Consider the following 27,783-nt stretch of genomic DNA (forward strand, 5'->3'; position numbering starts at 1 on the left):
TTAACATCTCATGCAAGACACGGGCTCTCCAACAATGCAGCACTCCCTCAGTACTGCCCTAGTTCAGCCTAAATTTTGTGCTCATGTGACTTAAATGCACAACCTTCTGACTCAGAGGAGAGAGTGCTACAAACTGAGTCATGGCTATTACCTTGTATAAATCTACCCATAGACGCTAATTGACATACAATGGCAGCCTCACTAACAGAAGAAACAAAACTAGTTGGATCATTAAGGGACGTGCAAGGAGACAGGCAAGGAGATAGCTTAAGTGAGACAGAGACCATGTGAGTAGCAAATTAGGTTCACATGGGAATTCGGTGCACGAGGGAAAGAGGTGTGGTATATATAGGAATTATTCTAAGTTAATTAAGGAAGTAATTAAATTAAGCCAACTAAATAACATTAGAGAGCCCAGAAAGTAGCAGGAGTTGAGAGAGAGAGAGAGAACCCATAAAGCAGCGGGAAGAGAGAGAGAGAGATGGGAGTTTACAGATAAAATCAAAAAGCGACATCACAGGAGTTCCTGTAAATTGATTGATTGATAAATATAGGCTTTTCTGGACTCGACACAGAGGAGACAATTGATGAGTGACAGGTGAGTTATTATATTACACCATACTGTAGTGAACAATTTATATAAAGTTTAAGGTATGTCTGGCAACTTGGCCATGTGGAATGTGCATCCTGCGGGGTGTGGGAAGTTGTGCAGACACAAATTGCCCTCATTGACTATACCTGCAGGAAGTGTCACCTGCTGCAGAAACTTGAGCTCTGGGTTGCGGAACTTGAGCTGCAGCTGGAGTCAATGTGGTGCATCCACGAGGCTGAGGACTACGTGGATAGCACGTTTAGAGGGTTGGTCACATCGCAGCTAAGAAGTGCACAGGCAGAGGGGGAATGGGTGACTGCCAGAGTATCTAAGAGAAACAGGTAGGTAGTGCAGGAATCCCTTGAGGCTACCTTGCTCTCTAACTGTTTTTCCATTTTGTACACTGGTGAGCGAGGTGGTTCATCAGAGGATTGTAGCAAGAGCCAAGTTCATGGTACTGTAAGTGGCTCAGCTGCACAAGAAGGGAGGAGGAATTGTGGAAGTGCTATAGTGGTAGGGGATTCCATAGTTTGGGGATCAGAGAGGTGTTTTTGTGGCCATAGACATGATACTAAGATGGTTTGTTGCCTCCCTGGTGCCAGGGTCAAGGATGTTACAGAGTGGCTGCAGGACATTCTTTCGGGCTAGAGTGAACAGCCAGAGGTTGTGGTCCACATTGTGCCAATGACAAAAGAGGTAGGAAAAGAGATGAGGTCCTGACAGCAGATTTTAGGGAATTAGGAAGGGAATTAAAAAACAGGGCCTCAAGCACAGTAATCTCAGGATTACTTCCAGTGCCACGTGCTAGTGAGCATAAGAAAAGAAAGAATGAGCAGTTCAACATGTGGCTGGAGAAATGGAGGAGGAGGGAGGGCTTTACATTTCTGAGGCCTTGGGACCGGTTCTGGGGCAGGTGGGACCTGTACAAGAAGGATGCATTACACCTTAACAGGACTGGGACTAATGTCCTTGCAGGGAGGTTTGCTAATGCTGTTGGGGAGGGTTTAAACTAAATTGGCAGGGCGATGGGAACCTGAGGGGAAATTCAGAGTGCAGAGGAGAAAACCTGGTAACGGGCAGTAGAGAAGTATCAACTGATTAGGAGGATATATCAGAGACTAGTATCAAGGTAGATAGAATACTTGGGACTTTGATAGAATTAGAGTAGGTGATAGTAAGTCATTAGATGGGGTCAGAATAAGGGGGAAAGTAAAAAAGACTAAATCAGGGCTAATATGCGAGTATGTGAATGCACAGAGTGTGTTTAATAAGATTGGTGAACTACAGGCACAGGTTGACAAATGGAATTATGATATTATTGCTATAACAGAGACCTGGATCAAAGAAGGGCAGGACTGGGCATTAAATATTGCTGGTTAGAAGATGTTTAGGAGAGACAGGAAAGGAAGAAAAGGGGGTGGGGGAGTGAATAAGTATTGATTAAAGGTGGCATTACAGTACTGGAGAGAGAGGATGTTCCAGAGGGGTCAAGGATGGAATCTCCCTGGCTAGAGGTAAGGAATGAAAAAGGGGCAATAACATTGATCGGTGTAGTTTGTAGACCACCAATTAGTGCAAGGGATGTAGAGAAACAAATCTGCAAAGAAATTACAGAGAGGTGCAAGAATTATAGAGTCATTATAATGGGGGACTTCAATTATCCAAATATAGTGCAAAGAGACAAGAGGGGAGAGAGCTCCTGAAATGTGTTCAAGATCATTTTCTGCAACAGTATGTTTCCACTCCAACAAGAGGAAAGGCATTGTTGGACCTGGTTCTGAGGAATGAGTTGGGCCAAGTGGATCAAATATCAGTGGGAGAGCATTTAGGAGGGACAGTGACCATAGTATCACAGGGACAATCCAGAGCAGGGATAATTAATTGAGGGAAAGCCAACTTCAATGGGATGAGAATGCATCCGAGTCATGTGAGTTGGAGTCAAATGTTGGCAGAAGAAGTAGTGGCTGAACAATTGGCTACCTTCAAAGAAAAAGCGTTGCAGGCAATGTCAAGGTATATTCCTTTGAAGGGGAAAGGCAGGACAAATAAACCCAGAGCGCCCTGGGTGACCAGAGAGATAGAGGTAAAGATGAAAAGGAAGAAGTGTGCATACGATGGATGTCAGGCAGAAAATACATGGAGAATCAGGCTGAGTGTAGAAGGACTAGAAGGGAAGTGAAAAAACTAAAAAGAAAAGCAAAGAGACAGCATGAAAAGGGGCTGGCGGTGAACATAAAAGGGAATCCCAAGGTCTCCTATAAGCACATAAATAGTAAAAGGGTTGTAAAAGAAAGAGTAGGAGGGCTGATTTGGGATTGCAGGTGGAGACAGGAGAAATAGCGGAGGTATCAAATGAGTGCTTTGCATCTGTCTTTGCAAAGGAAGATGATGTCACCCAGGCTGAGATCAGAGGGAAGGTAACTGGTACGCTCAAATAATTTACAATTGAGAAGGAGGAGCTTTCAGAAAGGCTCTCTTTACTTAAAATTGATAACGTACCAGGACCAGATGAGATGCATCTGAGGGTACTGAGGGAAGTGAGAGTGGAAATTGAAAGGCACTAATGATAATCTTCCAGTCTTCCTTAGACACAAGTGGTGCCAGAGGACTGGAGATTTGTGAATGTTACACCCTTGTTCCAGAAGGGGTGCAAGGATAAAGCTGGCAACTACAGACCAGTCAGTTCAGTGGTTGGGAAACTTCTGGAAACTATAGTTTGAGACAAAATCAATTGTCACTTAGACAAGTGCAGGGTAATTAAGGAAAGCCAGCATGGATTCATTAAGGGAAAATCACGTTTAATGAACTTGCTCACATTTTTTGAGGAGGCAACAGAGAAGGTTGATAAGGGCAGTGCTGTTGATGTGGTGTATATGGATTTTCAGAAGGCATTTGATACAGCGCCACACAATAGACTTGTCAGCAAAATTCTAGCTCATGGAATAAAAGGGAAAGTAGGCACTTGGATTAGAAATTAGCTGAGTGACAGGAAACAAAGAGTAATGGTCAATGGATGTTTTTCACATTGGAGGAAGGTTTATAGTGGTGTTCCCCAGGGGTCAATGTTGGGATCCTTGTTCTTCCTGATATATATTAATGACCTAGACAGTGGTGTCCAGGGCATGATTTCAAAACTTGCAGATGATACAAATATTGGAAACATTGTCAACTGTGATGAGGATAGTCTTGAACTTCAAAAGGATGTAAACATGTCGGTGGATTGGGCAGACAAATAGCAAATGAAGTTCAATGCAGAGAAGCGTGATGTGATTCATTTTGGCAGGAAGAATATGCAGAGATAGTATAAAAGAAAGGGAGAAACTCTAAAAGGAGGTGCAGGAACAGAGGGACCTCGGTGTATATGTACATAAGTTATAGAAGATGGCAGGGCATGTTGAGAGAGCAGTTAATAAAGTATATGGTATCTTAGGCTTTATCAATAGGGGCATTGAGTGCAAGAGTAAGGAGGTCATGTTGTACTTGTATAAGACACTAGTTAGGCCTCGTCTGGAGTACTGTGTCCAGTTCTAGACGCCATACTTGAGGAAGGATGTGAAGTCATTGGAGAGAATACAGAGGAGATTCCCAAGAATGATTTCAGGGATGAAGAACTCTAGCTATGAGGATAGATTGGAGAGATTGGGACTGATTTCCTAGGAGAAAAGAAGGCTGCGAGGAAACTTGATAGAGGCATTCAAAACCCTGAGAGGTATGGACAGGGTAAGTAATGAGAAACTGTTCCTACTCAAGAGAACATCAAGAACTAAAAGGCACAGATTCATAATAATTAGCAAAGGAGTAGAAGTGATGTGAGGAAAAAAATTTTCACCGGGCGGTGGAGGCAGGTTTGATTGAGGCATTCAAAAAGGAATTGGATTGCTACCTGAAAAGAAAGAAGGTGTGAGCTTATGGGGATAAGGCAGGGGCGTGGGACGAGGTAGAATGCTCTTTCAGAGAGCCAGTGCAGACTCAATGGGCTGAATGGCCTCCTTCTGCACTGTAAAGATTCTGAGATTCTAGCTAGTAAAATTTGTACAGGCATGCTTTCTGAGTTAGGAAATACAGCAGCGCAGGAGGAGCTTCACTCTGCAAATTCAATAAAGCAGTGGATTCCTCCTTAAAATGAAACGGTTGTGTTTTTAATTATACGGGCTCAATAGCTGGAATTTGCTCCAGATTTACTTTAAGGAGCACTGATCTTTTACTTTCTTTCTTCACGTAACAGGATGTGATGTTTGTGGCTGACACTGCGAATGCCATCCTGACTTCCTTGGATGACAAGTCTCTAAACGTCCGTACCAAGGCAGCCTGGTCCCTGGGCAATCTCACAGACACCTTGATTGCTAACATGTATGTATCTGTTGCTTGCATTTGGTAACTGTCCCAAACTGGCATGAGTTGCTGAGATTTGTTGATGAATCAAAATTGATCCAGTGCGTTGGAGCTGCCAATAGATAACGACAACACTTGTATAGCGCCTTTAACATAATAAAACTTCCCAAAGTGCTTCACCGGGTCATTATAAAACAAAATATGACACCGAGCCACATGAGGAGATATTAGGTCGGATAACTGCCATTTTGTTCAAAGCGATAGGTTTTACAGGAGGGAAATGAGGTAGAGAGATGGAGAGGTGTTGGGAGAGTATTCCAGAGATTAGGGCCTAGGCAACTGAAGCCGCAGCCACCAATGTTGGAACAATTAAAAGATGCTATGCTATGGATGTGGATTCACTCCAGCGATGCCCTATCAGTGAGTACTGAATTAAGCAATGATGTCATGTGAAGTTTAGAAAAACCTGAGACTCTGGGATGTAGAGTGGAACCTTCATTACCTACCTGGTAGATAATGGATATTTGTGGATAATCAGCAGTTGCCAGTATTAGGTGATGCGTGTAGGATCTAGTAAGACCCTAGATATGGAAATTAAGACAAATATATAATACAAGTAACAAAAAATGTTGTTTTATTTGTTGAAGAAAGGAGATTGAAATACAAATAGCAAAACAAACAGTGAAGTGAGGCTACAACTTCCACAAGGCTTTGAATTGTAAAATATTTGGCAGATAGCAAGTAGATGGATATTTAAGGTTCTGATCTATTGGTCAATGATTCACGTGTTACCTTTTGTCCTCTCAGGGAGTCCATGGGCCTAGGCTTCCAGGAGGAGTTCTCAGATGTTTTGCTACTCAAGATGTTGAAATCAGCCACACATGCGTCCAATGATAAAGACAAGGTGATTGATCCACGATAGTATTCCATTCTTTTTGCATTTTTCTCTCTCTCCTCTCTATCTATCTATCTTTCCCTCTGCTTCTTCCTCTCTCTGTTTCTCCAGCTATCTCTTGTAAGAAAATCTAATGTATAGTGTGCACTTCCTGCAAGTCTCTCACTTACTTTCAGCATTGTGCTCTTGATATCATCCTGATTGTTATAAAACAACCCTTCATCCAGCTCACCGTGATCTATGCCATGGAAAATCTGCCAGCAATGCATTAAAATTGATTTGCCAGGGTGCTCAGAGGTTATACTGCAGATGCCATACAGTACCTTGTTATAGATGCAAAGTAATCTTAAAATGCTGTGTGATTCTCAGCGGCTACCTGTAACTAACAAGAGCGTTACACATTAGCAAAGTTTCTGATCAAACAACAGCTAAACTCAGAATGAGCTGAGGCTCTATTTACCCAAGCATTAGACTTTGCTGCCTCTTACCAGCAAGATTTACTATGACAAGTCTGTTTTGGAGTTGTCTAATTAATTTTAATTGTCTAATTAAATCTAATTGCCTGATTTTATTTATTCTTTCTTGGGATGTGGGCGTCACTGGCAAGGCCAGCATTTGTTGTCCATCCCTAATTGCCCTTGAACTGAGTGGCTTGCTGGGCCATTTCAGAGGGCAGTTAAGAGTCAACCACATTGCTGTGGGCCTGGAGTTGCATGTAGGGCAGACCAGGGTAAGGACGGCAGATTTCCTTTGTGAACCAGCTGGGTTTTTATGATAATTGATGATAGTTTCATGGTCTTCCATTACTGAGACTAGGGGCTGCATCCTCTGGTTGGCGCGCCGGCCCCCCCCCCCCCCCCCCGGCTCGACGACGCATAAAATGACGCAGGGTGATGTCGGGCATGCGTCCCTATGGGCTGCGCACCCACCGAACTGTCAAAGGCCTATTAAGGCCATTAAAAAAAGTAATTTAAATGATTAATGGCCCTGCCCGTCCAACTTTAAGGTTGGCGGGCAGGTAAAGAGCCCAGGCGGCCGTCAGAAAAAACATGAAACCTCATCCACAGGCCGGCTGAGGTTTCATGAGAGTATTAAAATATGTATAAAATGTTTAAAATAAAAGAAATTGACATGTCCCAGCTCATGTGACAGTGTCACATGAGGGGACACGTCAGGAATATTTTTTCCTGCCTTTAATGAAAGTTTGAATCTTGAGCCGATCTCCCTGAGGCAGCACTTTACCTCAGGGAGATTGCACTACCAGCTCAGGGAATCTCCCCCCCCCCTGCCCGCACAGGGTGCGCATAGCGCCTTCTGGACATTCGTCACGTAAAATAGCACCATGCCACTGACTGGGAACCTGCCTGCTCCCCTGACCGGGCGGGGGTGGGGAGGGAACATGCTGCCTTTCAATTCCAGATTGTATGAATTGAATTTAAATTCCACCAGCTGCCAAGGTGAGATTTGAACCTGTGTCCCCAGAGCCTCTGGATTTCTAACCTACTGATATTACCACGACACCACCATCTTCCCCCATCAGGTTTTGCTTGAAACAATGCCCAGGAGATCTGGTAGACTATATATCCATCATCAATAAATTAAAAATTTCACATCTGCATATGCTTCCAATATAACCCCTTGTCCGTGTTTATAATGGAAACTGCCTATGTAAATTTGTCACACTGTAATTACTCCCTCTTGCCAGTAGTAGTGCTGTAGCGTGTTGCTTTTCTATCTAATGACAATGTGACAAGTTCACATAGCTTTTTTCCAATGTAAATATGGACAAAGAAATTTATCATGGAAATATATACAAATAAAAACAAAACGTATGACTTAAAATGAGAACTGCATGATGTATTTGCATGTGCTGATCCAAATATTCAAACCCGCTTCTTCTGAAGATTATATTTGATGTTGATTCTGTGTATGAAATGCCAAAGGAGATTGACTAGTAAATACATGTAAAAATCTTGCATCACCAATGTGTCAAAGTACTAGAAAAAGTGTAAGGCAGTAATTTGCTACTTTTCTCCTGGTTTTGGGAACCTGACTTCACCTCATGCATAAAAAAGATTTACACGTGCCCAGCAACCTACAGAAACCTTTCTCAATAATGAACTGAGTTAGCAGTGGGATATGTCTAGTCAAACCCCCTCTCACTGGAAGATTGGTGGCCTTAAAGGGACAGGCCAGACTAAACTTAACTAAATATCACAACCAAGTCCTATACTACCTGTAAACAATGGTCCTGACTGGTTTTATTTGATGACTAACATTTACTTTATAGTCAATGTTGTAATCAAACCGATGCCCACTCCAACATAATAATGTCAGTGGCATAAAGTGCGATACAGTTGTTCCATATGACTTAATCCAAAGGCTTATAATTTTACCCCAGCCATGCAAACCAATTAGAAGGTGAGCATAAGATCCAGTTCATTCCTCTCCGGCAATAGCACAAGAGGGAATCTTGTCTTCTGGAAAAGTGTCCTGTATCGCACCACAGATTTAAAAGAATTGTCATGTTCTAGTTTATTATGGACTTTCAGTCAATACTTTATATCTCTAAAAAACCACAAAAGGATGTCTGCCCGAAGGTCACCTGGTTTCTCTTGTGGACTGAAGCATTCCCCTGTTTCAGGAGGGAATGATGTAATTGCTGTCACAGTGACATGGTTGAGAGAGGAGCAGGATTGGCAGCTCAATATTCCAGGATATAGGGTCTTCAGGTGAGACCAGGGGAAGGAGGTAAAAGAGGAGGGACTATCGTAATATTGATCAAGGAGTCAGTTACAGCAGTAAGGAGGGATGACACCTTAGAAGGCTGCTCAAATGAAGCCATATGGGTAGAACTTAAAAATTAAAAAGGAGCAACCATATTGCTGGGAGCGTACTATAGGCCCCCAACAGTCAAAGAGAAATAGAAGAGCAGATATGTAGGCAAATTTCAGAGAAGTGTAAAAATAATAGGGTAGTAATAGTGGGCGATTTCAACTTCCCCAACATTAACTGGGTTAGTCATACTGTGATATGATTAAAGGGAGTGGAGTTCTTAAAATGCATCCAGGAGAGCTTTTCCAGCCAGTATGTAGAAGGTCCTACAAGAGAGGGGGTGGTCCTGGACTTAATTTTAGGGAATGAAGCCAGGTAAGTGGTAGAGGTATCAGTGGGGGAGCATTTTGCAGATAGTGATCATAACTCCGTTAGATTCAAAGTTCTTATGGAAAAGGACAAGGATGGGCCAGAAATCAGAGTTCTAGATTGGGGGAAGGCTGATTTTAATAGGATCAGATATGATTTGGTCAGAGTGGACTGGGAGCAGCTACTTTTAGGTAAATCTGTGTCAAAGCAGTGGGACTCATTCAAGAAGGAAATAGGGAGAGTACAGGGCCAACATATTCCAGTAAAGACAAAGGGTGGGACCAACAAATCCGGGGAACCCTGGATGTCGAGGGATATACAGGATTAGATAAAGAGAAAAAGGGAAGCTTATGGCAGATACCGAGGGCTCAAAACAGCAGAAGCCCTAGAGGAGAATAGAATGTGTAGGGGGGAACTTAAAAAGGAAATTAGGAGAGCAAAAAGGGGGCATGAGAAACGTTGGCAGGTAAAATAAAGAAAAATCCAAAGTTATTTTACAAGTACATTAAGAGTAAGAGGAAAACTAGGGAAAGAGTAGGGCCCATTAAGGACCATAATGATAATTTGTGTGTGGAGCCGGAAGACGTAGGTAGGGCTCTGAATGAATACTTTGTGTCGGTGTTCACAACTGAGAGGGACGACATGGGTATGGAAATCAAGCAGAAGGACTGTGATATATTTTTTAAAATTAGCATAGAAAGGGAGGAGGTTCTAAGTAGTCTGGCAGGCTTAAAAATGGGTAAATCTCCAGGCCCGGATGAAATGTATCCCAGGCTGTTGAGTGAGGCAAGGGAGGAGATAGCAAGGGCGCTGGCAATAATTTTCAATACCTCTCTGGCCACAGGAGAGGTGCCAGAGGACTGAGGACAGCCAATGTGGTACCGTTATTCAAGAGGGGAGGAAGGGATAAACCAGGGAACTACAGACCAGTCAGTCTAACAGCTGTGGTGGGGAAACTATTGGAAGCAATTCTGAGGGACAGAATTAATCTACACTTGGAGAGGCAGGGATTAATCAAGGACAGTCAGCATGGTTTTGTTAAGGGGAGGTCACGTCTGACCAATTTGATTGAATTTTTCGAAGAGGTGACCAGGTGTGTAGATGAGGGCAATGCATTTGACGTAGTCTACTTGGACTTCAGCAAGGCTTTTGATAAGGAGACTGATAATGAAGATAAGAGCCCATGGGACCCAAGGCAATTTGGCAAATTGGATCCAGAATTGGCTGAGTGGCAGGAAGCAGAGGGTGATGGTCGAGGGGTGTTTTTGTGACTGGATGCCTGTGTGCATTGGGGTTCCACAGAGATCAGTGTTGGGTCCCTTGCTGTTTGTGGTATATATAAACGATTTAGACTTGAATGTAGGAGGGTTGATCAGTAAGTTTGCAGATGGCATGAAAATTGGTAGGGTGGTAAATAGTGAGGAGGATAGCCTTAGATTCCAGGAAGAAATAGACGGGCTGGTCAAATGGGCTGATCAGTGGCAAATGGAATTTAATCTGGTTAAGTGAGAGGTGATGCACTTGGGCAGGACAAACAAGGCACGGGAATACACGATGAATGGTAGGACCCTGGGAAGTACTGAAGATCAGAGGGATCTTGGTGTGCATGTCCACTGGTCCTTTAAGGTAGCGGGACAGGTAGATAAGGTGGTTAAGAAGGCATATGGGATACTTGCCTTTATTAGCTGAGGCATAGAATATAAGAGCAGGGCGCTGGTTAGGCCACAGCTAGAATATTGCATGGAGTTCTGGAATCTGCATTATAGGAAGGATGTGATTGCACTAAAGAGAGTGTAGAGGAGGTTTACCAGGATATTGCCTGAGCTGGAGAGTTTTAGTTATGAGGAGAGGTTGGATAGACTGGGGCTATTTTCCTTGGAAAAGAGGAGATTGAGGGGGGACATGATTGAGGTGTATAAAATTATGAGGGGCATAGATAGGGTAGCGAGGAAGGAACTTTTCCCCTTGGTGCAGGGATCAATAACTAGGGATCATAGATTTAAGGTAAAGGGCAGGAGGTTTAAAGGGGATGTAAGGAAAAATTTTTTCACCCAGAGGGTGGTGAGAATCTGGAACTCACTGCCTGAAAGGGTGGTAGAGGCAGAAACCCTCATAACATTTAAGAAGTATTTGGATGTGCACTTGCGATGCCATGTCATACAAGGCTATGGGCCTAGTGCTGGAAAACGGGATTGGAATAGTTAGGTACTTGTTTGACTGGTGCAGACTTGATGGGCCGAAGGGCCTTTTTCTGTGCTGTAGACCTTTATGATTCAACGACTCTATAACAAAAGGAATTTATCTGACTGATATTGACTCAATGCCTTATCCCCGAAACTAATTTGAAAGGGTAATTTCAAATTGAATGGCTCATTCAGATGCAAAGACACTAGCTGTCTTAAATATTCAAGATGTGAAAGTCATCACACAGGCTGTATAATAGACCTAGCCACCCCACCCCCCCTTATTTGGAAAAGGACTTTGGACTTGTAATAGGTCACATGGTAAGACAGCCATGTTTGTTGCCTGCTTTTAAAACAGCAAGAAGCTGTTCTGCAGACAGAGAAATCCATCAAACGGTTGTAACAGAATAAGGAATCAAATGTAGCCATCTGAACATCTCTGGTCACTGTTTATTATTCTCTGATGTTTGGCTCATGAATATAGACATGTTTTGAATATGGACAACTATAATGAGTCTAGATACTCAGGGCATCTGTTTATAACATGAGATGAAATGGGAAATTTCAGTGCTGCTTTACTTGTAACTAACATTCTGAGATGCAGCTATGGATTAAAATGCTGAGAGGGAGAGCGGGAACAGAGAGGCTCACATGTACCAATCTTTGAAAGTGGTGGGACAAGTTGATAAGGCTGTTTAAAAAAAAAAAGCATACCTGATTCTGGGCTTTATGCATAGGAGCATTGAACACAGAAGCAAGGACGTTATGGTAAATGACTAGTTAGGCCTCAGCTGGGATATTGTGTCCACTCCTGGACGCCACACTTTAAGAAGAATGTCAAGCCTTGGAGCGGTTTCAGAGGAGATTTGCTAGAATGGTTTCCAGGGATGAGGGACTTAAGTTCTGTGGAGAGACTAGAAAAGCTGGGATTGTTCTCCTTGGAGCAGAGAAGGCTAAGTGGAAATTTAATAAAGCTGTTTAAGATCATAAAGGGTTTTGATAGAGTAGATAGGGAGAAACTGTTTCCACTGGCAGGAGAGTTGATAGCCAGAGGAGACAGATTTAATACAATTAGCAAAAGAACCAGGGGGAGATGAGAATTTGTTTTCTGTAGCAGAATTTGTTTTTCTGTTATGACCTGGAATGCAGTGTCTGAAAGAGTGTGCTAACAGATTCAATGATAATTTTGGAAAGGAAATTAGATATCCACTTGAAAGGCAAAATGTCCAGGGCTATGAGGGAACAACGAAGGAGTAGGGCTAATTGGACAGCTGTTCAAAGAGCTGGTACAGGGATGATAACCCGAATGGTCTCCTTCTGTGTCTACTGTTCTACGATTCTAAGAGGTAGGAGGGGGGAGGGAAAAATCTAGGATTCCAAAGTGAAAACTCTGAAGTTGAACCTCTGAAGTGACTGGAAGAAAGTTCAGCTGCAATTTACAATAAATATCTGTACAATGACAGGAATATTCACAGAAATAAAGGAATTGTGCTCTTTTGAAAAACATCTCTTCAGGTTTCCATGCAGATTACCTCACAGGAGATTAATTTTTATGATTGCCATCGATGCTGCAGAGACTATTTGACTATTGAACTGCATTTGTCTCTTCAGAGCAGGTCATTTAGAATAAATGTGACAGAAATGGGAGTCGTGAGTCACCATTTTCTACTGTTCCTCCTCACTGTTCAGCTCTTAGCCATTCTAAACAGGCTTTTTACCAATTAAATACGTTTTTTTTAAGGGCTGAATTTTTGTGACCATGGGGGCACCCTGAAATTGGCAAGTTTTATTTTAGATGGCTGCCTCAGGCTTGTTGCTGAACTCAGCTTCTCACCCTGGCGCAATCCTGAATGGACTCTACAGTTTTCCAGTGGCCTGTATGGGATTCTCTCCTTTCCTATAGGGCTTCACTGTGTAGTGCATGGCTGGAAAGGTGGGATTTGCCATGACGTGATATCCTGTGAATTTCTACACTGACTGTGTGAAGCGTGATTTGCTACCCAAGTCCTACTGTTCTGCAAAACTAAAAGCTTTCCGGTGTATCCGAATGATTAATAAATCAATTCCCTATGCTTGATTGCAGTTAACCTCTGCTTCAAGATCTCTATCAAGGCTGCTGTGACACTGGGTGCTAGGAATGTGTGAGAATGGCGAGGAGGATGAATTTTTCATCAATATTCTTCCCATCTCAGTTTTTTTTGTGAAGAGCTTTGATCAGTGTCTCCACACTCCCAAAGCTCCATTCTACCACTCTATAGCTTGGGGCACAGATTTCAAAGTACTCTGAGCCTCCATGTCCAGTTTGGTTAAGTCTGCTCCCGGTTGGCGTTTTAGTCATACTGAATATCTTTCTGCCTCTATATCGCAGGTGAAGAGCAATGCAGTGCGAGCTCTGGGAAACCTGCTCCACTTTCTGCAGCCTCACCACATCTCCAAGCCGCAGTTCAAGCCAAGAATCGAAGAGTCAATCCAGGCTTTAATCCGCACTGTTCAGAGTGAGGCAACCATGAAGGTGCGGTGGAATGCATGTTACGCGCTGGGAAATATGTTCAAAAACCCAGCTATTCCACTCGGTATGTATTCATTCTGACCTTTGTCAGCTTTTGGGTTCATTAACTTGACCCAGGAGCTCTTAATCTGTTTTAACTCTTTACACCTGAGAATTTATTGTGTTGTTTTCAGTGGGATTTGCTTGCTAAGCTTTGGTTTGCCTCTTGCAGCAGGAGCATGTGTTAGTGGTCTTCTGTAGAGCAAATAGACTCATGTATAGAACGATATGGCATAGAAGGGGCCATTCGGCCCTTTATGCTTGTACCAACTCTTTGAAAGGACTGTCCAATTAATCCCATACCCCTGCATTTCTCCAAATGTTTCCCTTGTTTCCCTTCAAGCATTTATCCAATTCCCTTTCTGAGAGTTGCTGCCAAACCTCCTTCCACTGCCCTTTCACGCAATGCATTCTGAATCTTAACAGCCCACTGTGAAGAGAAAACAAATACCCAAGTGGCATTCTTCATAAAAAGAAGCTTGGGCAGTGAGTATTTGCAACATAGGAACATAGGACTTAGGAGCAGGAGTAGGCCATTCAGCCCTTCAAACCTGCTCCCCCATTCAATCAGATAATGGCTGATCTGGTTGTGGTCTCAACTCCACTTTGCTGTCTGCCCTGAATAAAACCTTGACCCATTTGGCTATCAAAAATCTGTCTAACTCTGCCTTGAATAAATTCAATGAGATCCAGCCTCCACTGCTTTCTGGGGAAGAGAATTCCACAGACTAATGACCCTTTGAGAGTAAAAATTCCTTCTCATCTCTGTCATAAATGGTAGACCTCTTATTCTTAAACTGTGTCTCCTGCTTCTAAATTCAGTCACAAGTGGAAACATCCTCCTGGTATCTCCCCTATCAAATCCCCTCAGGATCGTATATGCTTCAATAAGATCACCTCTCATTCTTCTAAACTCCAGTGGGTGTAGACCCAATCTGTTTAACCATTCTTCATAAGATAAGTCTCTCATCCCAGAAATGAGTTGAGTGAATCTTCTCTGAACTGCTTCTAACACAATTATATCCTTTTTCAAAATAGAGGCCAAAACTGTACACAGTACTCCAGATGTGGCCTCACCAATATCTTATACAGCTGCAGTAAAACTTCCCTTTTTATTATATTCCATTCCCCTAACAATAACTGCCAACATTCCATCTCCCTTCCTAATTGCTTGCTGTATTTGTATACTAATTTTTTGTGATTCATGCACTAGGACATCCAGATCCCTCTGTACCACAGAGTTCTGCAATCTCGCCCCCACCCCATTTAAACAGTTAAATGCTTTTCTATTCTTCCTGCCAAAGTGGACAAGTACACGTTTTCCACATTATACTCCAATAGCCAAATTTTTGCCCACTCACTTAATCCCTTTGTGGATTCTCTATCTCCTCTTGACAACTTACTTTTCTACCCATCTTGGTGCCATTGGCAAATTTAGCTACCTTACATTCAGCCCTTTCATCAAAATCATTGGTGCAGGTTGTAAGTAATTGAGGCCCCAACACTGATCCCTGTGGCAGTCCACTCGTCATGAATGCCAAACTGAAAAAGACACATTTATCCGTGCTCGGCTTCCTGTTAGCTTGCCAACCCTTTATCCATGCTAATATGTTACACGCACACACACACACATACACACACACACTTCATGTAGTAACCGATGTGACACCTTGCAGGTGGCTTGACTGTGGAGGGGATGATATGTGGCTTTTTTCCTGCCCTATCCAGGCCACCAACAGGCACCACCACCCCGCCCCCACACACACACACACACACACACACACACACACACACACACACCCCGATCGCCCCCCCCAACCACACACACACACACACACACACACACACATACACTCATTCTATCAGGGCCTCACTTAACCATGTTTGTCCCCATCATTGGTCGAGAACACTTGAGGCCGATTGTTGTATTCCATCACTGGCTCGATTGGGCTTTACAAACTCTGAACAGATTCGGGGTTAACCCTGGAATCTTTCTGGTCTTTTTTAGACCCTCTCAGGCCCAGCATCTATTGCTCAACCCTAGAATATCAGACCATTTGCTGACTGAACCATTGAAGGGAGCAGAAATAAATGTTTCATTTTAAAATCATCATTCGGTCCTTTTAAGTTAATTTTCTCCCTTTTATAATTTTTTTCTTAAGGCCAGGCTGCAAACTTCGGGCCTTCAAATTCAGAATGGCCTTTAGGCAGCCTTGAACTGCAATATTCCACCTCACTCGAACTAATGTTATGTTTTACATGCCACATCCATGTTCCTCTTGCATTGAGCATCAATTTGGTTGCTAGCACCCTGAGTCAGACAGTCATGGGCTCAAGCGCTACTCCAGGATTTGAGTACATAATGTAACCTGACCACTTAAAATCAGTAGTGAGCTGCACTGTCAGAGGTGACAACCTTTGGATGAGACATGAATCAAACACCGCTCTTCTGGCGGGTCAGATGGATACTAATGATTCAATGAACAGGGGTTACTGCCCAATTTTCTTGCTAACATACCAGCACGGGCTGTATGACATCCCCGGCTCAACCATCGCCACTAATGATATTAACTTTAATCTCATCGGTGTTTGTGGAATGCTGCCTTGCGCAAAAACACTACAGAATGACAGTGACCTGATTCCAGTGAGATTTTGTTGCAGGCGAAGGAGTTTGGTGGCTGTCTGAGAGATTTGGACGCGCTGTAGAAATAAAATGTGCTTTCTTTCCCTGCTCGGAGTTGGCAAGCATGGGCTGCGCCACCTAGTGGCGCACTCTCAAATATCGACAGGCTTTTCCTGTTTGAAGTGGCAATTATAAACGATAGAACCTGTGGCCAGCCGCAGGAAATGCTGGTCAGTGGATCTCCAGCTAGGCTTCCACACACAACTCATCCAGCCGGAGGACAGTGGCCCCACAGGATTGCCTTTCCCTGACGCTCCGGTTAAATTAGACATTAGAATGCCCAGCCAGTGACTACGGGGAAATTAAACGCAGCCTGTTTAAAAACAGAGGGCTCGTAGTTTTCAGAAACTCATACACTCTCATATGTTTTCCCTACTTTCAAGTACCACGTTTGTGTCAGCAACTCCTCGTAGATGTAGGATTGAACCAAGCATCTATGGGGAATATTGGCTGAAGATCCACATGTCATCACTCTGTGTTCCAGCAAGTTTTGGGCTTGGTTGAGAGGGTGCCTTGGTATTATATAAATAAAAACAAAAAAACTGCGGATGCTGGAAATCCAAGACAAAAACAGAATTACCTGGAAAAACTCAGCAGGTCTGGCAGCATCGGCGGAGAAGAAAAGAGTTGACATTTCGAGTCCTCATGACCCTTCGACCGAACTGAGTGAATCCAAGAAAGGGGTGAAATATAAGCTGGTTTAAGGTGTGTGGGGGGACGGGGGTGTGTGGTTTGGGTGGGGGGAGAGAAGTGGAGGGGGGGTGGTGTGGTTGTAGGGACAAGCAAGCATGATAGGAGCAGATCATCAAAAGATGTCACAGACAACAGAACACATAGGTGTTGCAGTTGGTGATATTATCTAAACGAATGTGCTAATTAAGAATGGATGGTAGGGCACTCAAGGTATAGCTCTAGTGGGGGTGGGGGGAGCATAAAAGATTTTAAAATATTTTAAAATAATGGAAATAGGTGGGAAAAGAAAAATCTATATAATTTATTGGAAAAAACAAAAGGAAGGGGGAAGAAACAGAAAGGGGGTGGGGATGGAGGAGGGAGCTCAAGACCTAAAGTTGTTGAATTCAATATTCAGTCCGGAAGGCTGTAAAGTGCCTAGTCGGAAGATGAGGTGTTGTTCCTCCTTGGTATTATGACTTTTAATAAAAAGTCAAGAGGCTGGGGTTAAAGCCCAGAGTCCTGCAGTTATGGATTCCAATCCAGACCCTGGATTGCCCAAAGGTATCTGTTACTAAATGTTTCCCGCTGAAATTAAAGATGTGACGTGTTGGCGTAGCTTTTCATGTGTCTCATTGTGATGGTCCTTTACAGACTCGGCTCCCTGGGCAGCAGAGGCTTTCAGCGCCTTGACCTCGGTGGTGAAAACCTGCAAGAACTTCAAAGTGCGCATCAAATCGGCCACGGCGCTTTCGATCCCGAGCAGCCGTGAGCGCTACGGGGGCAGCAAACAGTTCGGTGAGATCTGGTGCGCGCTGGTGCTAGCCTTGGAGAAGAGCGAAGAGACGGAGGACTTCCTGGAGTTCAAATACTGCGCCAGCTTGCGGACTCAGATCTGCAAGACGCTGCTGCACCTCCTGCACCTCGTCACGGCCGAGGACCTCTCCTGCATCAGCAAAACCCTTTCCGAGAAGGGCGACTTGATCCGAGCCTTTGTTCAGCGCTTTCTGACTTCGGGGGTGGAGGCTGATGAAACGGCGACTCAGACGGGCCCCCAGGACAGGATCAGGATGCTGCAAAAGGCCTTTCAGCACGCGGACAGCCTGCAGGGGGTGCCGGTGGACGAGAAACAGCTGGTTGTCAAATATCTGGACGAAATCTTGAAACATTGCGCAGAATCCACAGATACACAGGGTGGACTGAAAGACACTCAGGAGTGAAGAGTTGTGTTGCGACGGGGCATACCTGTTTCTGCAGGTCTTAGGCTTATGGAACGTTTTGACAGCTCTTGCCTGTTTCGCTTACTACTGCTTATTTTAAGATGGCAGGGTGCCCTGGCGACCGAGTGTTTCCATGCTTCCCTTCTGCCTCTGAGGCTTTGGGATCGCATTCGGTGCAAGCTGATAGTCTGAAAGCCCCACTCGTCCACGGGCACTAAGGGGCCCTGTAGTCTGTGCCATTTCAACCCGGGTTCCGGCGGGCATGGGCCCTTATCACGTGAAAGCCGCCCCGAAATCCGCCGCTAATATCGTTGAGAGAGGCTGGTGTGAGGAAATCGAAAAGTTGTCCTGCTGGTGCAGTCAGGAGGTGTTCTGGAGTTATACACAGAGTACAGGAAGTGTCACTTTGTGTCTGACCTGGCGGTGGGAGTGCCCAAGGGTGACACAGGGTGCCTGAGATATAAATGGCATTGTCCGTCAGCGCTAACATCCTCTATTTGAAAAATGTTTTTTTTGTTAAAATGTGGGTGGAATATTGAATAAACTGAAATGCCATAGAGATACCACAGTATATTCAGCACAAGTGGGTGGTAGTGCTGTGGAGTGCAATATTTTCATTATGTATCTAATGACTGCGCTGATTACTCTCAGGCTGTAAGTCAGTTAAGCATTTCTATTTGTAATCTTTTTTGAACCTTGTAGCACCAACACAGCGCTCACACTCCCCCTTCTTCAACAGCATAATCTCAGTGTTATAGAAAGCTGGAGTCATTGCGCTTTTCAGAGAGTTCTGTGATATTGATTGGATGGGCAGGGAGTTGGAATAAGACCACTCCACAAAGGGAACTGAGCGTGAACTGCCCTTAAGTTTACAGACGCATACAGAGAGCTCATTTGCCCTGACATGCCACTTCTGCTCCGGTGATGTTATTCAGAAGCACATTTTCAGCTCCACTCGTGTTCCTGACATCAGTAGGTTAAAGTCATGAATGCTGTGCATTTGAGCAGGCTTCAGCGAAGGCATCTGATCTCCTAAAGACTTGATTGACACTATGCAATGGGATTTGCGCTTTCTCACTGGAGCCCCACAGCTACTGAAGATTTCACTTTTTGATTCTGCGTGTGTGGATGATTGCTGATCCCATTTCACATTATTAGCATTGCAAAGGTTGGAATATTAACAGCTGTCAAAACCACGGGCAGTTCCTCCCAATGATTGATCAAACCCAATCTTTGACTTTTAGCAGCCACTCAAAAGCATTCTTGAGGTTTACAGCCACAGAGAGTTGAGGGACAGGAAGATTTTTCATGGGTATACTGTTGCTGGACTTGTAAGAGGCAAGATGGATAAATCCTTTTACCCGTCTGTATAAAATCTACATGCCCCGTTATTCCACTTGAAAGCCTGGAGGAGCAAAAAAGGCACTTCCTCTGAATTGGCAGAATGTGGTTTTTCTTGTAAAATTTTTGTAATTTTCCCTATTTCCTGCCTCAAAGCTGCTTGCCACTACACAGAGAGTCTGAGATAACGTCACTTCATAAAAATTCCACAGGACAGCAGTCCTCCCCACCCACCCCAATATCAACCTGTTTGGTTGGGTAAAGCTCTGCAAGTGCCAGGTTAAGGTCACACCCTATTAAATGATAGCCCTGATTTTGTGGATGCTGTTGACGGTGAAACTGCCACAGTTTGCCGTCATTTCTCCACTGCAAGTGACAGCAACTTTGGGAGTCTGCACGTGCACAGAATAGTATGGAGATCCAAAAGTTTCTGTCAGTGATTCTGCACTTCTCCAGAGGGTGTGCTGCGGAATGCAACCCCTACCCTAAGCAATCAGTGACTTGATGAGGACTTCCACCCTTACCTACGCTTTTAGTCTCACTGTAAAAATGCTTGAAAAAGTGGCACCTTGTTGAATGAGGTGCAACTGGATTTTAAACTGTGTACTAACCTCATAATTACTGCCAAACACCCTCTCTGGCCCGAAAGGCTAATTTTATATTTGTGGAATGCCAAATGCCTCTGCTGTGATAAATTTCACATTTTAGAAATAATTCTTTAAAGTTTGCTTGTGATATTTTAGCTTCTGTCTTAACCCATTCGTAATTTATTTCACTGAAAATTTAAATTAAAGGTGAAGGATAATCAGTGCTGTTAATGTCCTGCTTATCTGTTTGTGGGAATGCATCAATGTGATTGGCTGCTTACCCTGCTTGCTGATTGCACTTCTGCCGGATGCCTGAAGATCCCCCTTCACTTAGCACCAGACTCAACCTGATGTCGAGAAAGGGGAAGAGCTATCTGGGCAGCTTACCTCGAGGTCAGCAGCGAGTGTACTTGCTTCACCGCTGACAGCAATATCCAGTCTGAGGTACCTTCCTTGAGAGAGCACTAATGTGGGCAGTCCTGTGCCAGTACTGCTGTCTGATTGGGTGGAGCACACGCACTGCAAAATTCAACTCCTTAAGGCCTTTTTTTTTTTGGTGCTTCAGGTGCCATTGTGGCTCCGAGATGGCGTCCATGGCTCACATGCGCACACACTTCTGGTGAAAGCCACGCTGGCGCCATTTCGGTAATGGATTTAGCAGGCGCAGAAAATGCCTGCCAGACGTATACAGCGCAGGTAGATTGTGTTGTCAAATCAGCATGTCACATCAATTTGACATCAGCGCTGCCATTTTGGGACTCAACACTCCAGCTAACACTGCCTCTTAAAAACGCACAGCTTAACACAGGTCCAGCAGCAGGAATGATGTCTGCCAGCGCTACATAGAGGGACCGAGTTGATGGATTGCTAGTGTCTCTTGCTGCAATTGTAGATGTGTGGTGGTTTCAAGAGACTTTAAAGTTGCTAAAGTCTACAAGGAGTGAGTGGACTGGAAGGCATTCCCCTTGACTACAGCGTGACAGCGAAAGTGAGCAGCTGTGTCAGAGAAGGACAAGCTGCTGAAGAGGGAGGAGAAGGGCTCTCAGCAGAAGGCCATACCACCCCAGGGTGTTCAGGGAGTAACTCTCCTAATGGCGCCTCAGTGAGGAACAATGGGTGAGTCATCAACGTTTCAATAAGGACGTTCTCACTGAAATCTACCACCAGCAGCAGGCGCAACTGCAAACCCAGAGCAGAGCATTGTCAATGGCTGTGAAGGTGGCTGTGGCAATAAACCTTTATGCGTCTGGTTCCTTCCAGGCTGGAGCATTTGGTATTTGCAACACCTCCCTAGTTCCCATCCACTGCTGTATAAGGGCGGTCACTGAGGATGCATATGCCAAGAAATCTGAAACATTTCATTCTCTTTCGCCAGAGAGAAGCAGGCGCAGCAACCGTGTGGCCTTACTAGGATTACAGGCTTCCCCATGGTGCCGGGTGACATTGACTGCATGCACATCACTTTGAGGGCGCCATGTATCAACTCTTAAGATGTATTGCAACCGACAAGGGCTCAACTCTCTCTCTCGAGGTTCAGTTGGTATGTGACCTTACGCATCACATTATGCAGGTTAAAACCCAGTATCCTGGAGCAGTCCCAACACCTTCATTCTGCGGCAGTCTGCAATGCCGACTGCATCTGTGACACTGCAGCAAACCAGGTGGCGGGTGCTGAGTGAAAGGGCTGTCTGCTGATGACATAACTCAGGGCTCCAGAACACAATCCACGCACGCGTGGGCAGCAGGCAATACAGCAAACACCATGGCGCCATACGAGATGTGATAGAGCAGATTATTGGGATGCTGAGACAACGCTTCAGCAGTCTGGGTCGCTCTGGAGGAGCTCAGCAGTACCCGGCAGAATATGTGCGAAGACTCATGGTGGCCTGCTCTATTCTGCACAACCTTCATCAGTAGGGCTCAGCTGAGGAGGGGGAAGGGGGAGGTGTGGGCAAACAACACAGTCCCTTTCTGGCCAGGCTGTCTGCGATCAACCCATCCAACTTCTATACCTGTAAACCCAATTTGCTATTTGTCTACAGACCCACACTTTTCCTTCCCTCTGTCACTGACCATTATAGCGTTCACTTGGCCACAATGCTAAAATAAAAGACAACACAAAGTAAACGTTCCAAACCAAACTTACAAGTCAAACACTGCTATATTGCATACAAACACCAACTAATCACTCTGCACAAAGCTTGGTGCAACATTGAGTGCACTCCCTTAACGCCTGTCTTTGATGTGCATGGACGCCTGTCCTAGTGCTCCTACACAGTTACTACCCAAGTGGCAGCAGCAAGGCTGACGGAAGGCTGCTGACCTTTAGTGGGGTGGGGGGAGACTGCAGATGGCTTTACGGGACAACCTCGAGCAGACCCGGCTTCAAACTGCACCTTGTTGTCATGGGCAGCAGCAGTATGGGGTGGCTGTTTGATGGGCAATGGTGAGAGCACCGGTAGAGCGGCAGTAGCGGAAGGATGAATGTTGTCAGGAGGACACTACCACTCTCTTTACCACACCACCCCCCCCCCCCATCCCCACCCCAGGGTGGCACCTCATCAATCCTGGGAACCTGCTGGAGGACTGCTGTGAGTCCCTGCAAGCCCCTTTGAGCGCTACTATTCACAGACTTGACGGCGGCAGTCTGAACTTGCATGGCAGCAAACTGACTTTGCAAGAAAGAAGTCTAAGCTTCCACTGTAGCACTGAGACATTGGGTGGTTTCTGCTTGTACTTCAGCGGAAGCTGAGACATCAGCCATCGGACGCTGCATCACGGTTGGGTCCACAAATATGCTAACAGAGTTGGTCACCACCTCCACACTGGAAAGGTTGGGCTCCAAGCTCTGCACCAAGCCCCGTGCAACATTGGAGCCAGACTCTTCTATGCTGCTTGACGATTTATTGCACATATCCATCGGCCTTATTCTATAGTCTCTCTTGTTGACATGTGCATCTGAGTTCTCTGCAGTGGAACTCAGGTGCGACCATGCCCTGCTGTGAACTGGCATTTGTGCTGCTCTGTCCAGACTCCTGGCTAAAGTCTTAAGAGGAGTGGGCTGATTTTAAGTGGTGCAGGCTAGCTTTAAACCGTGCTAGCATCACATGAACTCGGGCTTCCTGTTGAAGAATGCAGTCCCTCAACAATGGGTTCAGTGTTGGCTGCCCAGAACAATCGTGCAAATTAGCAGATGGCACAAGTTTGACTCGCTGTCTGCATTGGAAGTAACGAGCACGGGTTAATCTCGTATTGCGATCCCCACACCCATTTTCGGGATAGTCCGATTTATCTCCCTAGGTTTTTTTTTATGCTTTGATTTAACTTCCCTCAAATGGTTTTTGCTTCCTGGCTCCCAGGAGGAATCTTGGTTTCCAAGCAGCATTCTACAATACAGAGACTCTGAGACAATGGTTATTTTAGAGGATGCTATCAAGTGGTCCAACAACATCAATTTCAATCATTCTGAGCTGAATTTAGCATTTTTAGCTAATTCAAACTGCTGTGCTGTTCTGTTCTCTGATTCCATGGTGGGCACCATGCAGTTTCCTGACCGAAAGCAATGGCAGCCCCCAACCCAAAATTTAGGGAATGCAACTGATTATTTTCAATTTGCTGCTGTATTTTGAAGGATTTGCGTGATATGCACCAAAAGGCCCATAGCTATCGATTACTGTGCATAGATACATAGGCAACAGGTTGCAGAAGATACAGCAGAAGACACCATTTGGCCTATCAAACCCGTGCCTTGCATGTTCTAGCTCCTCTTCATTTTGGATTCTTCCTTTTCAAATTCTTTTAAATGATGTGTTAAAGTATTAATAACCCACCACGTGGAAAGAAAAGTTTTAACGTCCTTGCTGTGTTTTTCTGGTATTAATGCTGAGTCTATGGCACCTTGTTACCAATTTGTCAACCAGTCAAACCCTTCCATAGTTCACCTAATCTCTATTAGATCCTGCACTTCTGTGAGAAAGCCCCACTTTTATATGCCACGATGGATGCTGGAGTTCCCCCAGGCATTATCAAGTCATGACAGCAAGGGCTCTAATTATTGACTGCATTCTGAGTTACACGGCCATCGTTTTGTAATCACTGCTGGCGTTTACAATAATGTAACTGTTGCAGAGCATATGATTGTATCTCTGTGTATGCAACATGCATGTATAATTTAGGCTTGAGGAAGAGTCTCAGACTGTGAGGCTGCTCTGTGCAATTTATAATGTCATTTGTGGTTTTAGTAGGCTTCATCCATCATTGTCTCAGCCAATATTTTTCCCAATTTAAAAACCCTAAAATAAATTACCTGGTCATTGTCACATTGTTGTTTGTGGGGTGTTGCTGTGGGCATATTAGTTGCCGCGTTTCCTCCATTACAACAGTACAATACTTACAAAGTACTTCATTGTGACTGTAAAGCATCTTGTGATGTCCTGAGCTTGATGTCCCCACCTCTGGCTGAAGATGGTTGCAAATGCTGCAGCCATGTCTTTTGCACTGATGTGCTGGGCACCCCGATCATTAGGGATGGGGATACTTGTGCAGCCGCCTCCTCCAATGAGTTGTTTAATTGAGCACCACCATTCATGACTGGATGTGGCAGGACTGCAGAGCTTTGATTCGATCCATTAGTTGTGGAATCGCTTAGCTCTGTCTGTAACACGGTGCTTCCGCTGGTTGGCGCGCAAGCAGACCGTGATGTTGCTTCATTAGGTTGACACTTCATTTTAGATATCCCTGGCTGCTGCTTCTGGCATGCCCTCTCTGCACTCTTCATTGAACCAGGGTTGATCCCCTGGCTTGATGGTCATTGTAGAGTGGGGGATATGTCGGGTAATCAGGTTACAGGTTGTGGTTGAGTACAATTCTGCTGCTGCTGATGGCCCACAGCACCTCATGGATCTGTTGCTAGATCTGTTTGAAATCTATCCCATGTAGCACGGTGATAGTGCCACACAACACGATGGAGGGTATCCTCAATGTGAAGGCAGGACTTTGGTATTTCACTCAGATGCTGTCGTGTGCTAGGGATTGGCCAACCTGATCTATTCTGGGGGGTTTTGGCACTGTATACAGTTCTATACAGTACTGTCCTCAATGGATTCTGCTCGAGCTGTTTATAGATTTATGCTGGTTTTGTAAATGTCTCAGCCCCTTTTTAATTTTAATTCTATTTTTATGTGACTAATTAAAAAAATGTTTTCAATTCTTTCAATAAAGGACTCATTTTTCTTAATTTTTCAAAGTCGTCTAGCTTTTCTTAAAAAAAAATCCAAACTCAGCATGGGCTGTCATTCCAACAGAGGACATCGTAGTGCGTTGAGTGAAGGTGCAGAACGAGGTTGGCGCTGGGATTGAAAAATTACTGAGGGAAGGATTTCTCGCCTGGTTAATGATGAGAGGGTTGTGGTCTAAGAATACTGCAAACTGGTCTGTGGTTCACTGATTTTTAAATAGCTTCTTAGCCTATTTAAGATCAAACTATTTGCATAAAGATGTTGTATTCATCAGTTGAACACACAGTAGCAGCATCGTGTACCACCTACAAGATGCACTGCAGGAATTCACCAAGGCTCCTTAGTCTGTACCTTCCAAACCCACGACCGCCACCACCTAGAAGGGCAAGGGCAGCAGATAGATGGGAACACCACCACCTGGAAGTTCCCCTCCAAGTCACTCATCATGCTGACTTGGAAATATATTGCCGTTCCTTCACTGTCACTGGGTCAAAACCATGGAACTTCCCCCCACCCCCCCTAACATCATTGTGGGTGTACCAACACCACATGGACTGCAGCAGTTCAAGGAGGCAGCTCGCCACCACCTTCTTAAGGGCAACTAGGGATCGTCAATAAATGCTGGCCCAGCCAGCGAAGCCCACATCTCGTGAATTAATTTTTAAAAAATGGTAGCAGTGAGTGCATAACCAGCCTTCCAATTCTGCTGTGTTTCTCGAAATATAACCAGATTTCTAATTCTGTCTGATTACTGGATTTGGGAGAGAGTAGTGTAGTGCAGAGGTAATGTTACTGGACAAATAATCCTTCTAATGCTCCACACACTTGAGATCAATTCCCAAAATGGCAGCTGAAGAATTTTAAATTCAAGTAACGAATAAATCTTGAATAAAATGCTGGTCTCATTAATGATGATCATGAAATTACTGGATTGCTATAAAAATCCACCTGGTTCACTAATGTTCTTCAGGGGAGGAAATCTGCTGCCCTTACCCGGTCTGATCTACATGTTACTCCAGACCCACGACAACGTAACTAACTCTTAACTGCCGTCTGAAATGGCCTAGCAAGCCACTAAGTTTTAGGTGGATCACTGTCGCCTGGTCAGGGCAATTAGGGGTGGACAATAAATGCCAGTGATGTTCACATCTCAAGAATGAATGAATAAAAATGATCAAGTTCCACCTCGTGTCCCGTGACCAGGAGAAGGAATCTTTTGCCCTCCTTGTTCCAGGGAGACTGTGACTAATTATGGTGCCTGATTGCTGCCCTAGCTGAGATTGTTCAACTCGGTGCAAGGTAGGGGTAGAAAATGGGATCTGACTTTCCCAGAAGGGAACAGCCCAGCATTTTCCACCCATTGCCAGTGAAGAGAAAATGAAGACCAGTGTCCTCACTGCTTCTGCTGGAAGTTTCAGATCTTAGAATCGCCTCTTTTAATTATTCACTACTTAGGAAAATACCACAGCAGCTTCTTTACTCCCTCGTTTTTCTCCAATGATCATACAAGGGAAAATACGAGGTAAAAAGTACAGGGAAAATCTGTTTATGGCCTGACAATGTACGAGAGTTGGAGCACAAGTTTGAAGTTTGACTTTAAGGTTGCTTTTCCTCTTAATGCCACTGGGTGGACCATCAGACCACTTCTATCACAGGGGCATGTTCTTCCTGGAGCATAAGAACAGGAGGAGGTCATTTAGCCATTGAGCCAATTCCATCATTCAATAAGATCTATAACTGAACTCCACCTATTTGCCTTTGCCTCACATTCCATAATACCTTTGGTTAATAAAAATCTTTCAATCTCAGATTTAAAATTAACAATTGATTTAGCATCAACTGCCTTGCAGAATTGAATTCCAAACTCCTACCTCTCTTTGCATGTGGAAGAGCAACAGAGGAAACCGAACCATTTGGACTCTTTAAAAAGTGCCACTTCTTCTTTACAGAGATAAACTATTAAAAGGTTTACTTTTTGAATGTACTCCCCGCTCCTGAAGGCCAGGATCACACACCACGGCACAGCTGTACCACTGCCAGTACAGAACCATACTGCAGGGATTCTCGCTATCTTACCCCACTGACCATTTTTCAGTGGTGGAGCGGATGGGTGGCATAATCATCTTCAGTTACCCGGGCAAAGGATGGGGAAATAAAATATTAATCACTGGTTCCTAGACTTGTTCACTGTGCATTGTGTTTATAGGGGCTGTTGGTTAGATATAAGATCAACGTTGATTGTGATACCCCATGGAGGTTACACCACCAGGTCAGTCAATGGTCAAACATTTGCTGGTTTTCAGTTTATTGTTTGATAAATTGAACTTAATCTAAAGTGTTGTTAAGTAT

The 27,783-nt window shown here is 44.4% G+C and overlaps 1 protein-coding gene across 3 annotated transcripts in view; it reads left to right on the plus strand.

Annotated features, from left to right (window-relative positions):
* The window catches only part of heatr6 (HEAT repeat containing 6), a 58,566-nt gene extending 38,146 nt beyond the window's left edge, over nt 1-20,420 (plus strand). For all 3 annotated transcript variants that reach the window (XM_041198300.1, XM_041198301.1, XM_041198302.1), the window contains exons 17-20: nt 4,818-4,942; nt 5,732-5,828; nt 13,515-13,719; nt 17,704-20,420. In XM_041198300.1, the coding sequence (XP_041054234.1) occupies nt 4,818-4,942; nt 5,732-5,828; nt 13,515-13,719; nt 17,704-18,269 (993 nt within the window). In that variant the 3' untranslated portion in view covers nt 18,270-20,420. The remainder of the gene's footprint in view (nt 1-4,817; nt 4,943-5,731; nt 5,829-13,514; nt 13,720-17,703) is intronic.
* Nucleotides 20,421-27,783: the final 7,363 nt, after the last annotated feature.

The sequence above is a fragment of the Carcharodon carcharias genome, chromosome 10 (assembly GCF_017639515.1).
Source record: "Carcharodon carcharias isolate sCarCar2 chromosome 10, sCarCar2.pri, whole genome shotgun sequence".
Taxonomy (NCBI): domain Eukaryota; kingdom Metazoa; phylum Chordata; class Chondrichthyes; order Lamniformes; family Lamnidae; genus Carcharodon; species Carcharodon carcharias.